This window comes from Struthio camelus, chromosome 2 (genome assembly GCF_040807025.1).
Source record: "Struthio camelus isolate bStrCam1 chromosome 2, bStrCam1.hap1, whole genome shotgun sequence".
In the NCBI taxonomy this organism is placed as follows: domain Eukaryota; kingdom Metazoa; phylum Chordata; class Aves; order Struthioniformes; family Struthionidae; genus Struthio; species Struthio camelus.
The window spans coordinates 54,213,269-54,227,168 of record NC_090943.1 but is presented as its reverse complement, the minus strand read 5'-3'; the positions used below and the strand labels follow the sequence as shown (position 1 = coordinate 54,227,168).

The 13,900-nt window shown below is 35.2% G+C and overlaps 1 protein-coding gene across 1 annotated transcript in view; it reads left to right on the top strand.

Moving 5' to 3' along the window:
* The window catches only part of LRRFIP2 (LRR binding FLII interacting protein 2), a 61,060-nt gene that overhangs the window by 40,983 nt on the left and 6,177 nt on the right, over positions 1 to 13,900 (top strand). The window contains exons 15-20 of the mRNA XM_068935813.1: positions 99 to 170; positions 4,911 to 5,081; positions 5,706 to 5,798; positions 8,775 to 8,867; positions 12,813 to 12,914; positions 13,157 to 13,289. Of these exons, the coding sequence (XP_068791914.1) occupies positions 99 to 170; positions 4,911 to 5,081; positions 5,706 to 5,798; positions 8,775 to 8,867; positions 12,813 to 12,914; positions 13,157 to 13,289 (664 nt within the window). The remainder of the gene's footprint in view (positions 1 to 98; positions 171 to 4,910; positions 5,082 to 5,705; positions 5,799 to 8,774; positions 8,868 to 12,812; positions 12,915 to 13,156; positions 13,290 to 13,900) is intronic.

The following is a 13,900-nucleotide window of genomic DNA, read 5'->3' as shown; positions in this document are numbered from 1 at the left end:
CATTTGACAGGAATGCATGGAAACATTTTTAATGCTCGTTCAGCTATAAATTATTTCCCCGTGCTACTTATACAATGGTTCATTCCTATGTCCTGCAGGATATCTATGATCTTAAGGACCAGATACACGATGTAGAAGGGAGATACATGCAGGGACTTAAAGAACTAAAGGTATCAGGGCTTCTCCCAAGCATGCATTCTGTATGGGTTTTTGTGGGTAATGGAGATGTCACTGGTTCAGCTAACTATGTAAGGCTTTACTAACTAGTTTTTTAATTTCTTTTAAAGCATGTGTCTAACATTTAATACATAGAGTGCATCATTAAATTTGTTGTGTGGGTAAATTTTTAAGATATACTTTCTCTGTACATTTAGAATCAAATGTTACTTTAGCTTATGTTAAAATAGTATTCAACTTCTTTTTTTAATTAGGTGCTTTCTGGTAAGAAATTTTTAATTAGGTGTTTTTCAGTGTTAGCAATTTAATGGAAATTCAAAGTAATTAGATATTGAATGGGGGGGAAAAAAGACATGGGATACAGTCATGACAAGGAGCTTAACTAAGAAATTAAGAGTTAGTTTTCCAGCTCCAGAAGATACTGTATTTTATAAAAATAAAATCAAAGTGATACTTTCGAAAGATGTGCTCACATGAATCTGAGCAGGCATATTGCTTGTAGGAGAAGATAAAGTTTTTGTGGAACATTTGTAGACTGCCATCAAGAGAATTTTTTGAGTATCTTTTAGTTTTTCTAAATGAAAGACTGGTATTTTCAGTAACAGATTAATGAGACTTTTTGTCTATGTTTTGGCTTGTTTAAATTGGTAGGCTTTTCTTTTGTAAGTTTCTACTCAATTAACAATTTACAATTAATCTAAATTACAATTATTTTTCCCTCTTCTGTGTTGAAGGGAAACTGGATGCAGCAGATGATGTGGCTTACAATATCTTTGTCAGAATAGTTGTTCTGTTCTTTTCTGTTTTCTAGCTACGAATAGTTCTGTGTAAAAGTAAAGAGCTCTAATCATATTTTTCTATATCCATATAAAGAATGAATTTAGTGAATAATACTTGCCACTAAATGGTATAACAGTGATTTATTTAACAGCTTTCTTGAGTTTCTTTGATTAAACAACATATTAAATGGGTTTAGTAAAGAGAAAATATATAATTTCAGCTGGCAGAAATTTTCCTCTAGAGGATAAGTAACCTTCTTTGAATCTGAGAGTCAGAAGCATCTTTTTTTTTTCCCCATCATATTACTATATGTATATTAAATGGGCTTCGAAGAGCAGAATTGTCACAAAGCTGTTTTTTCCCTAATACTGCTGAATTCCTTAGCGCTTTTAAAGTTTTCCTTAACAGGTTTGAGAGAGGATTGCAAGATTTTTTAGAAATAAGTATGTTTGTACTAACTTTGAATTAAAAGATGAGATTGCATTGTAATTTCAAAATAGCTCTAACTTTAATGTTTGTGCATGTCTACCAGCATCTCATGACTGATGTTTTGAATCGTTACTAATGCATTACTATTTATTGCAATCAATCACAGTTTCTAAAGAGCAGAGGTATGCAGTAGACAGTAAGATCTTGATATATACTTGGCTGACAGAATTGAATTGTTTTATACTATTGTTTTAAATTATTATTAATAATACCAAATAATGTGATAATAAGTTAATTTGCCATCCATGGAGATTCTTTGGGGAGCCCTTCTTTCTAATTAGGAAGGTATCGCCTTTTTCTCAACCACAGCTTTGGCAGTTTTGTGTTGCATATGTTCAAAGTTACTAGGATACCTGCTGACTTTATACTTGTGTTTTTTGACTCAGTGATTGAGTAACAGTGATCTGTAGTCACACTACTTGCATATCTCTGTGGTTGCTCATTCCTCATAGTGCTAAGAGTGTTTCTTACCTGGCTTCAAACCTGCTTGGTGTCAGCAAAATAAACTGTAATATGGATAATTCTGACTTTCTTAGTTGTTCAAATCTTCTAATGCCTCTTGTTGCTTCAGTTTTGCTGACTCCGTCCATCTTCCCATGAATCAGCTAGAAAGAAACCCTTTTATTTTCCTCAAAATTTTTCTCTCTTTCAGTTTATGGAACATTTTTGCAATGTTTGGGTTTAATCATTGCGTTCTGGCCAATCAGGCTAATATTATTACATAGCCTTTTTATAACTTTAGGTTGTGTGGGCAGAGCATTATTACCAGCTTTCATTTCAGTGCATTCCAAATGCCTCATCTGTAGAATTATTCAAGTGTTTCAAGACTTCTTCCAAATCCTTATTTCTTGCTTAACTGAAAATTTACTGAAACTATATGGAGTTCTTGCAGCATAAGGAACGTGTGCAAGTCTTCCCCTCAGAAAGAAGGAACTGTTCCAAAGAAGGCTTAGCAATGTCCCACTTTTCTTACCTGGTCTGAGATACTTAGACCAAGCCTGGTTTCTTCTTCAGAAGCAATTCTCACTCTTCTCTCTCAAAATTAATTTATTCCCCTTTTGTAACTTCAGATTTCTCCCTGTTAACTTGTTGATTAATTAAATTTTAATCCACTCTTTTAAGCTTCAGTCAAGTCTGTTTTGAGTCTGTTAGATATCTGTTTCTCTGATCGTCACGTTTTCTTTTTCTTAGATGACTAGGGTCCTGGGGCATATGGCATACAGTGAGAGGCGGAGAAAACTGGGTTTAAGTCTTGAGTGGAAAAAATAGGCAGGGAAGTCTTATTGCTGTTTGCAGTTACTGGATGGGAAGATACAGAGAAAAACTGGGCCAGAGCTCTTTCAGAGGTGCACAGTGACAGGGCAAGAGGCAACAGATGCAAGTTGCAGCAAAAGAAATGCCAGTTAGATCTCGAGAAAAAGCTTTTTAAAGGAGGGCAGGCAAACACTGGCACAGGTTGCCCAGGGAGGTTGTGCAGTCTCTATCCCTGGAGATAGTCACAATTAGCTGGACAGAGCTGTGAGCAGCCTGATCTCAGTGGGCCCTGCTTCGAGTAGGAGGCTAGACCAGACAGCATCTAGAGATCTTTTCCAACCTAAATTAAACTTTATGGCTCTAGGCACTGCACGTACCTAACAATCATCAATTACATCGGCATTTTTTCTAGTTGTATTTTTGTTAAATCTGGTATATTCCCATAAAAGGAATGTAGAGTTCATTTTAATCACAGCATTTTCCTTTCTTCCACTGAAATTCAACTGTCCTTTGAAAGTCTTACGAAGGTTCACTATCTCTGGCATTCCTCGTTTAACCGATCATTACAAGATTTGTTGTGCTTACCTGCAGAAGCAATGTTTTCTGTGGTTTTAATCTAATACTTAAGAATTACTTGAATACACCTACCTGTGATTTTTCTCATTATTTTCTTAAATCATTCTGAATCTTTTTTGCTATTTACTGCTTTCCAGATCATAATGGCACCTCCCTTTTCTTTTTAATTCTTATGTTTTATGTCTCTTCTGGTCTGTGTTATGTCCGGACATGTCTTTAAAGAAAGGGTTTGGGCTTTTTTCTGGGGTTTCTAAAATGCAGTATTCGTCCAGCACAAAAATCCATAATCAAGGAATGGAATAGGGAGGTATAAAAAATTATGAAAGAGAAAATTTGTACTTTAAGGACAGGTTATTCAACGTAGAAATGTATTATAATGTGGAATAGGGTTTTGGGTTGGAGAAAGGATTGGTTTTCTTCCCCCCTTAGGAAACTTAGATTGTCACCACCCTATTTCAGAACCCTATCTCAGTAGAACCTTAGTTCTATTGTGTTTTCTGGAAAAAAACAAGTCTAATGCCCTTCGTGTGCCTACTGCTCCTGGTATCATGATGATGCGTATGATTAAATGTGGAAGTTATGCTACCTACGGATTCAAAAAACAGGTTATATAAAATACTAGGGGATTTGCAATAGGATGCAGACCTACTTTGGAAAGGGGGTAGTTTAATAGATCTTTTTTCCCACTCTAAAATTAGAACTCTGTAAAACTTAATTTTTGTTATTTTGAAAATAGTGCATGTTGCAGTCATTACATATTTAAAAGTGCATGGAGTAACAGTTGCTCCAATATTGGAATTGCTGACATTTGCTACAGTGCGGGGGGGGAAAAAAAATAGGATAAAATTGCTTTGGTAAATGCAAGAGATGATAGAATTAGCAAAGTGGGATTAGCAAGGCATATTGTACCTGCAGGTGGAGAAATAAAATAAGTGAATCTTGATTATGTATTTTTATTTCTTATAATGCTAATATGCTTTTTTTATAAATTCTGCCATTTGAAAATTTTTATTTGGGGTGGGGATGGGGGAGGAATATGTAGAAAGCATTATCTTACTATGAAATAGAAAGCCAAAAAGTCTACTTAAACAGAGTTTGTAATCCTTATTATTGAAAAAAGGATATGTCTACCTTAAAACTTGGAACCTGAGGTACAGAACTATATTCAAGTAATAAGAATTGTGTTAAAACTACTCCTAGAGATATTTCTGTCATCCTTTTTGTCATTTGTTTAATTGTCCGAGTTCTCTTTATGTCAGATTTGTTGCTGCATTCTGAAGTGTTTTCTCATGCATGCATTGAAAAGGCAGTAAAGCTGTAATATTACTACTTTGTTCCTGTGAGTTGTTAAAGTTATGAAGATGTCAGAGTAGAAAATACAGATGGAATATTATTTTGTTATTTTCATGCATTTGCTACAGTAACTTTTCATTGCTGGGTATAGCATAACCTGAATAGTGGAAATTGACTGTGACTTTCTCTAAAGACAAGACATGAATAATAGTTCAGAAACAAGGATGGTTGCATCATTTTACTGTATAACAGATAACACTCTTCAATGTTATAATGGTATGATAACTTCATAGCGATTCATCAATAAGTTAGACTAACGTGAGCCTTCCTACTCCCTGTAGGATTCTCTAGCTGAAGTTGAAGAGAAGTACAAGAAAGCTATGGTTTCCAACGCTCAACTAGACAATGAGAAAAACAACTTGGTTTACCAAGTGGATATTTTAAAGGATGTCATTGAGGAGAAAGAAGAACAAATAGCAGAGTTCTATAGGGAGAATGAAGAGAAGTCAAAGGTACTGCTTTTTGAGGATTTTTTTTTCCTAATTATAGAGATACGCTATAGAAGCTTGTACTACTTAGTAAGAAACCGTCCAAAAACCTTTGTATTGTAAGAAAAGCGTGTCTATCTTAGTGGCTAAAACTCTTGTAAGTACTGGAATATTTTGTTTTTGTTTTGTTTTTTAAACTGAGAAGTTCTTTAATTCAAAACACTAAAGATGGAACTTCCTGTTTAATAGGATTTATTCAATCATTTACGCTTTCTTGGAAGTGAAAAATCAATTTGGCAGCTTTTTCCAACATTATTTAGGCAAATTATATACAAAAACACTTCAAATTCAATTTTGAACCTGAAAGGAGGAGAGAGGCTGAGCTTCTCTCATTAATTTTGAGCTTAAACCTTTATGGCAGCTTTTCCTTTTTTCCCTCTCTAAATATTACTGAATAAAATCTTCCATATAGTAAGTGTCTAGAGAACTTAAACACAGAATGCGTGAATTTAAGAAATTCAAACTATCTAATGGCTAAAATTGTCGCAATAGTTCCTTAGGTAATGTTAAGCAATACCTTACCTTTTTTTAATTGGGTTTGTGTCAAACTCAAAATAAATTATGGCTTTTGACATTTATTTAATATAGGAGTTGGAAAGACAGAAACACACGTGCAGTGTTCTCCAGCATAAACTTGATGAACTTAAAGAGGGCCTTCGGCAGAGAGATGAATTGATAGAGGTACGTTCATATAAGACAGTGTATGATAGAACTTGTGCAAAGAAAAATGGTGTAAGATTTACATAGGTACAGTCTTCCTATACACAGAATGAACTGCGATATCAGCTTGGACTTTTTAAGCAAGAATTGTTCTTGTTTTAGTGAGAAGAATCTAAGCTATTCATCTTCTTAAGAAGTTAAAAATGTCACTGCAAGACTTTCAAAAGTGTATTACATATTGTACAGTCCTTAATTCATGCAAGAAACCTGTTCTCTCATCAACTTTATTTTTTTCCCTCTTTTTATTATTTTATTTCTTTCCCTCTTTTTGCCCTTTATTTTTCCCTCTTTGAGGACAGAACTAATGCCTCTACGCCCAAAAAATCTCCTAAGGCCTAGCTGGAAGTTCTGATGCATTGATAGTACCAACTATTTTTCTTTGTCTTTCCCAAAATATTTGCATTTGAGTTGTTTCAGATTTTTGTGAGCATCAGCCACTGAAGTTTGCAATAGTTAATGTTTATTTGCTTTGCAGTCAAGCACAAATGTAGCAGCAGTGGTTAGTTACTGTTCATAACTATGTTACTAGTGGTTTTGTTTTGTTTTTTTCTCTCTCCTTCCCTTCTGCAAATAAACCAATGTGACTGAGAATCTTAGAGCTCATCTCAATCTTAATTTTAAAATGATCTGCAAAGGTTTATACTCTCAACAGTATTTTGGTGTCCACTTCCCACTGATTTTGCTTTTAGTACTGTAAGTCGCAGCTCACGTAGTACTTCATTTTCCCATTACCTTTTCATTTCAGTAGAAATTCAGTTTATGGATAACTTGGAGCATATGGGCCGAAGATTCTATTGCACGATTTTTCAAAAGCTGTGCAATGCTGCACTTTATTGGTTGACTTCTTTTCCACACCAAGTTCTTGTGCTATCCAAGCAGTAGCACAGTGAACTCAAAAATTTTTTGAAAAGTCTCAGAGCTGTTATTGTGACTGAGAGAATGATCAGGGGTATGAACTGGAGTTGGTGTGCTTTACTAGCAGAAGAAAAGGCTTAAGATCAGCCTAAGTAGACTGATGTGCTGACAAGCAAAAAACTTCCGCATGTTCTAGTTGAAGCTCTGTCACTTGCTCTGGATTCTCTTTGACTTCATTGTCAGGAAAGAAGCTTCTTCAGTTGTAAGTAGGGTTCTTTGGTTTTGGGGTTTTTTTGGATAGATTTGTCTATTTTCAGTGTTGGATAGATTTGTCTATTTTTAGTGTTTTTACTACTACAAAGAGTGTTTACTTTGGTAGCACACCGCATGGATGTTGAATAGTCATTAAGTTATGCAGCCCCTTCAAATGTACCCAAATTTATCTGGGTAACTTTTCCAAATGCTAGCACTAACACATAACCCAGCTGAAGCCATTTAGGAGAATGATTATTAACAAAGACATCCTTTTCCACTCTTAGCTGTAAAATTAAGTTCATTTTTTGGGAGGGCAAAAAATTAGCCCTAAAAATTCTCATGTCATCTTAATGCATAATTGTATGAACATAACAAAGAATTTTAATTGTATTTGCAGGGCAAAGGGCAAAATGAAGTTTTAGACAAAAAATAGGACTGTGTTTAACATGCATTAATATGATTTCTGAAAGCGGTCATTAGGCATGTTTCACTTTCTGGATGCTTGATGCAAACTTCTTCCTTCTTTATACTTGCAAGAAGGTTTTGTTTTGTAGAACACGTTAATAAAACTGTTTGTCAACACAAGTTTTAAACCCTGCAAAAAGCACTTTTACTAGCACTTTTTGTTTTTAATATTCGCAACTTCTACAGTATTTGGTAATTCCCTGGACATAAATGTGCAGTATAAGTAAGGTCTTATATTATTACTATCCTTGTTTAATAAAACTTCAGTATCAACTGATAAATGAAAATTCTGCATTAATTCATATGTTCTTATTAATGTGACCTGTGTGCTTGCTATTATCAATTTCTTTGCTAAACAATGTTGAATATTGCAACTTGACTATTCAAAATTGTGTATGAACTGCTAATAACTTGTTCTACTGTTGCCTGGAGTTGTGATGCTTTGAAAGCGCCCTAGATAAAGAATACATCATACAAGCAATGTACTCCTCAGCAGCAGTCATTCTGTGGGGTGTATTGGCTGTTTTTTGTATGTGTTTTGTTTTGGGCTTTTTGGGCATATCAAACAGCCAACTGGTCTGGTTGCACTGTTCACAGCGTCTCAAACAAAATGTAGTCAAAACGAACCTATTTTCTGCTCCAATGTTTTATTCTTAGTTTTTGTTAACAGTGTCTTGCAAATATTTATAATTCTAGATTTATTGGCTAAAAGATAGCTTTAATTTTATTTGATCACTAGAAGATGTTTGTTTATATTTTTGACGTTGCTGGTAGACAAATTTAAGGAAGGCTACTGACTAGAAATCGATTATTTAAGTTCCTTGCATTAACACTGTAATGTAAAATTAAAGATTGTTGATTCTGTGGCAATGAACTTTCTAAGGAATTTCAATAGCTTATGCAGATGAATGTGAAAGCCATTTATATGTGTATGTATGCCTTGCTCTACTTCAGTCTTTATTCCATGAACAAGATTGTTTCTGTTTGTTTTCTAAACAGCAGAATCTTGGGGAGGTCGGGGACGGGGACGGGGAGGGGGAATCACAAGGTAATTGGTTTCCTAAAGAAAGGATGTTATTCCCTGTTTGCAATGGGACCTCTGTTACTAAAGGAAAATAGTTCTAGCTGTAGCTAAATTTTCCTATCAATATTAACTGATTAGATAAAATTAGTTACCCTTCTGCATGAATGTGAAGGGAAAATTCCATGTTACACTGGGTCCCATCCTTTTTCTTTAAATGTCATGCTCATAAACTCTTTGGTTGACTTTTAATTTCCTTTATCTGTTCAGATATTCTTTCCCATTTCTTTACCTGTCTTTCTTTTTCCTCTTTTATTCTTCCTCCATCCTATTTGCTACAGGAGAACCAGCGAATGCAGCAGAATATAGACTGCATAACCAAAGAGATGTTTGATCTCCGGGAGACAATTAATTGGAAAGATAAAAAAATAGGGGTATGAAATGAATATGGGGGGGGAAAGGTATTTTTTTCAATTTAGAAGTAGACTGGTACTACTTTTTTCTCTCCAAGGAATACCATGTATACCAAAGAAATGAAAGCCACTTCCATTTTAAACATTTAAAACACTTTGCAATCTTTCTCCCCTTTAGAGAAAGAAAGAAAGAAATGAGCTCCACTTTACGTGCATAATGATGAATAGTACTAATTAAATCTATAACATGAAAGGTTGTTACGCATACAGGTCTTATTACTTTCTGCAAAGAAAATTTTTACCTCTAATGGGGGCTTTAAAAAGTCATTGTTTCCTTAATCCTAACAAATGTAAAAATTGTTTAGGTCCATATATTAATAGAGTATTAATATTATTTTATATAGGATTGAAATGATTGTTAAAGCTTTTAATCTGCATACAGACGAATATAATTTTCAAAACTTTTTAAGTGGTCACGTTTCCATTTGCTAGGATAAGAGAGAGACAAAGTACCCCAGCTAATGAAGAACCTGGAAAGCTGCAGGAGCTAAGGATCACATTGCAGAGAATCCTCAATAGATATTTGTAGAGCCTGCTTGCATTTGGCATGCCTTGTGCTGAAAAGTACAACCAGATTTGAACCAACTCCTGTAGTCACTTGGGCATTTCTATACAGCTCTCCTGATCCTTGGAGGGCTGGTTATCTGAACCAGGCTGACACTGCACGCTCATTTTGTGCTAAGTCTGAGTTACCGAGACCTCACTAGCCCTGGAGCACTGAAGAACGAAGTGTGTGCATCTTGGGTGACTCTGCAGGAGGCAGCTTAGACCGGGTTGGAGTTGGTAGGTTGAATGGACACACCAGTTGTGACAGACCTTTTCAGGAGTGGCTGTCGGACTCCCTGTGGAGAAAGAAAGGTGGTGCTGGAAGAACTGCCACTGGCAGTTACACAGCTGGTTGAGGTCAGGCAAGGCTTGCCAGCTTTGGTTCTGGGTAGTGCGAAAGGGACAGAACTGTTTCAGAGTTGGCCTGACCCTGGGCAGTAATCACAGTACCCCGAAGTTGTGGCTGTTCTGGGTCACAACTAAATTGCCTGATGGTAACAGGGTGTTAACTGGAAAGTCTTTAGAAATGAAGTGTCTGTCTTTTAGTAACTCTAGGGTCATTTCTATCTAACTAAATGAATTCTATACCAGGATTTTGACGTACTCAGATTTCTTTGAAAATAGCTCTATTCGCTGGAGTTCAAATCTCTTTGAAAAATTAGAACAAGAGGAAAGTTTCTTCCTACAATTAACTGGTGGTCCTGCAAAAAGTGCCCTGTGATACTGTCCTCCTTCAGTCCATATTTATTTCATGTTTCAGTTCTCCTTCACTATACATTTTGATCCTTTCTTCTGTCATAAATAATATGGCAATTTTTTAAAGTTCCTTTCCCTGAATGTTCTTCTGGAAGGTTATTTATCTTTAATTTATTTACCCTTTTCCTTCCACCCTTATTACCTTTGTGTACTGCACTGTGCCAGTCTAAGTGGTCATTTTTGCTCTTTCAAATACTTCACCGTACAAAGCCTATCAGATGCCTAATGTACAAAGTACTAGCTGCTAGCCAGATTGAGTCCATGGACAGTCACTAAGATGGAAGCCAAAATTTTCTTCTCATTCTCTATGCATTTGTAAATGTCATGATAAATGAGTCTTTTCTAGCTTTTATTTTTTGAACCTTCTCCAAATTGTTTGGCTCTTAAATTGGAATATTGTTTGCTGTCTGTCGTCTTTTTCTCTTAATTAAAAACATTTTCATCTTTTTCTTAGCTTGCAGTTTTTGAGTGTTTCTCCTCCATCCTGAGTAGTCTTGCTAATTTTGACTGTTCCAACTTCAGAAGCCTCTGAGAAGCTTCACAAAAGAGTAGATAACTAAAATTGTAACCTAATTTTAAAATATTGTATGCAAGGCTGATGCTAACTCAGAATTGACAAGGAAGGGAGGTAAGCTGAACAGAGATGGCATGAATTTCAGCTTTACACTTTCCTCCTTGTATTGTCCTATTTCCACAAGGTGATTTGAAATTTGCAATTGGATTCAGTCTAAAATGAGATAGGTCAGTCCTGGGACCTTGGACTGTAACTTTCAGGCTAGAGGATTCCTGAAATATACAACTGTTTTGCTCTTTAATGGCTCCAGATGGTACATGCCTGGCATAACTGAGTTTGATATAGATATTGAGACAAAGGTTTTTTGAATACTTAGTAAGCAGGACTCCAGACAAATCTGCTTTTTGCCGAATGATCAGATTTTAATCAGGCTGGTGCGATTTAAAACACATTTGCAGAGTTTAGTTGCCCTGTTAAATATCTTTTTCCTCAATAAAAGAATTGTTCTTGCAATTCTTGCAATTGCTCTTGCAAGTACATTTACTCCAAAAACCATGTCATGAATAATAACCCCAAGCATACAAAAACTTGTTTTCAACTTCGTTTTTCAACTTTGAATAATTACTATTAACCTCTGTGTAGGTAGATATATGTGGTTATACTAGTTTCATTTCCTCTACCAAAATTTTCTGGTTTCCAATGCTTGTGTGCAGGGGGAGGATAGAAGGTATGTTGTGGGAAGGTCATCAACATCACAGGGCACTGCCAAACATATATAGGATCTGCATCTGCAGTGTAATTCTGGGTCTCTGGGTTCAGTCTATGAAGTGGATGCGATTGTTATTTTTGAAGGATAGCGGGGAAACAAAAAAGTAAAGTCATGTCTTTAAGTGGAACACAAAATCATATAATGACTAAGGTGTTTCACACTGCTTATAACATAGTTCTAGAGAGCTAATATGTGTTAGGAAATAAAAGGACATCTTATGTTCTTTAACTATGAGGTGACAACTAATGCTTTTTCACATGTTGAATTACAATCACATGTTGAAATGTGCAACTGCACATTTTAATTCTCTGAAATTAACAGAATAATGCATTAAAAATTGCTCAAGTATATATACATTTTAGATAACAATTGCAGTATGTTGAATTTTAATAACTATGTGGGGCAATTACAATACAGAGTAATTCACCTTCGTTTCTTTCTTGGTATCAGTCTATTCCTAAACATGCATGCATGATGAAATGTTAATTTTCTTGGCAAAATATGCGTGTACATTTCTGCAGTTGCTGTTTAGTCAGGATTATTTTTAATGCATGCAGTACAAAATTTGACTGAAATACTGGGATGCTGGCTAATCAGGTAAAAATGTCTGATTAACTCCCAGGTAGAACAGCTGCAGTATAGGCGTGCAAACCCATCTGTGTCCATACTGTGCTTTTAGCTGAGATCCTTTCAGCTGAGATCGTTTCTTGTGCTAAGATAGTGCTGTTGAGGTTTGGTGCTTTTTTCCTCTAAAAATGATTGGCTTTATTACAGAGTGGCTATAATACTTAAGCAAGTAGTAAATAAACTAGTTTTTATAATTGGATGACAGGCTTATATATTCGGGTTCTTTTAGGAGGTATGATTCCCACTTTGTGTCCTGTAAAAAAAAAAAAAAAAAAAAAAAAAAAAAAATCTGTTTAATGGATGTGATGCTTTAGGATCTTTGCCAATTGAGATCTAGCAAAATTTAATGTAGCCACTCTATAGCCAGAAATAAGAATAATTATTTACTCTTTTGGTGTTCAGGTTACTTAATCAGAATCTACCAAAAAAGAACCCACTAAACATATCTGCTGTAGCATCTACTAAGACCCAAAAAAGATCATGTCACAAGAAGTATGTAGCAATGAGGCTAGATAGGCGACTCCTTGTAAAAGGTAGCTATTAGAGATGTATATGTATTAATAGACTAAATACCCCTTCTGATTTCTTTACTTTTATTCAACTCTTTGTATTTTTTTTGTAGAAAATCTCTCTGCTATCTGTTATATGCTTTTTCTCTGTGCCATTCTTTTTCTTGCTATCTGCCTGAACCCAGGCCCTAGAAAGACAGAAAGATTACTTTGACCGCATTAAGAATGAGCGAGATGAGCTCAGAGAGGAGTTGGCTGACCTGAAGGAAACAATGAAGAGAGGAGAGGTATGTCAGTAGTAGCTGCTTACAGTAACAGAAATCCAGGCATGGGGATGAAATCAAAGTCAATGTAAAAGAGGAAGAATTGTTACTACTCTTACACAGCCTCAAAACCTGACCTGAGTGTAGGTTAAATGGAGCATTTTGGTGTAACTCTATCAACTTGAAAAGCCTTTTAAATAAAACTAGACAGAAAAGTTCTTTAGTGCTGCTCTTGTACGAGTACATTATTTCTTTTGTATTTTTAGAAACATGGATTAGTTATAATTCCAGATGGCACACCAAATGGTGATGTAAACCATGAATCAGTGGTTGGTGCAATAACAGTTGTATCACAGGAAGCTGCTCAAGTCTTGGAATCTGCTGGAGAAGGACCACTAGGTAAAAATATCCTACAATAATTTAAAGAGTTTATGAAGTTTGTTTGCCTTCTGTTCACATTAAGTTGTGGCTTACAGACACAGAAAGACACCTGTGATGCTTTTGCAATCTGTGATGCAAATGCTACCCTACTCTGAAGACGTCTTTTTCTTTTTCTTTCTTTCTTTTTTTTTTTTTTTTACATTGAGTAAACAGACATATATTTATTTTAACTAAATATAATGGGATATGCCAGGATGTTTGTAAACTGAGTAAGCCTCTTTCTTACTGTTGGGAAAATATGTAAGAATAGCCTACAAGTGTAGGATTTATTTTTTTTATTAATATGTTTTCCATTGTGTTTCTTGTTATCTTTAAAAGTATGTTTAATCAGTGAAAGAAGTTCTGCTGCAGAACAGTGTCTTGAGTAGTCTTTGCCTTTCCTTGAACTTTTCATTGCATTTTTTAGAAAAACCTACAATACTTTTAAAAATCAAAACACATGACATGGATAACAGAAAGAAATGGGATATGGAGGGCTTTTATTTTAACTTTTTTTTTTATCCTTAGGTTGAACAAGTTATCAGACAATTCACTGCAAAATTGTATTAGTTAACATGCAAGGAAACATC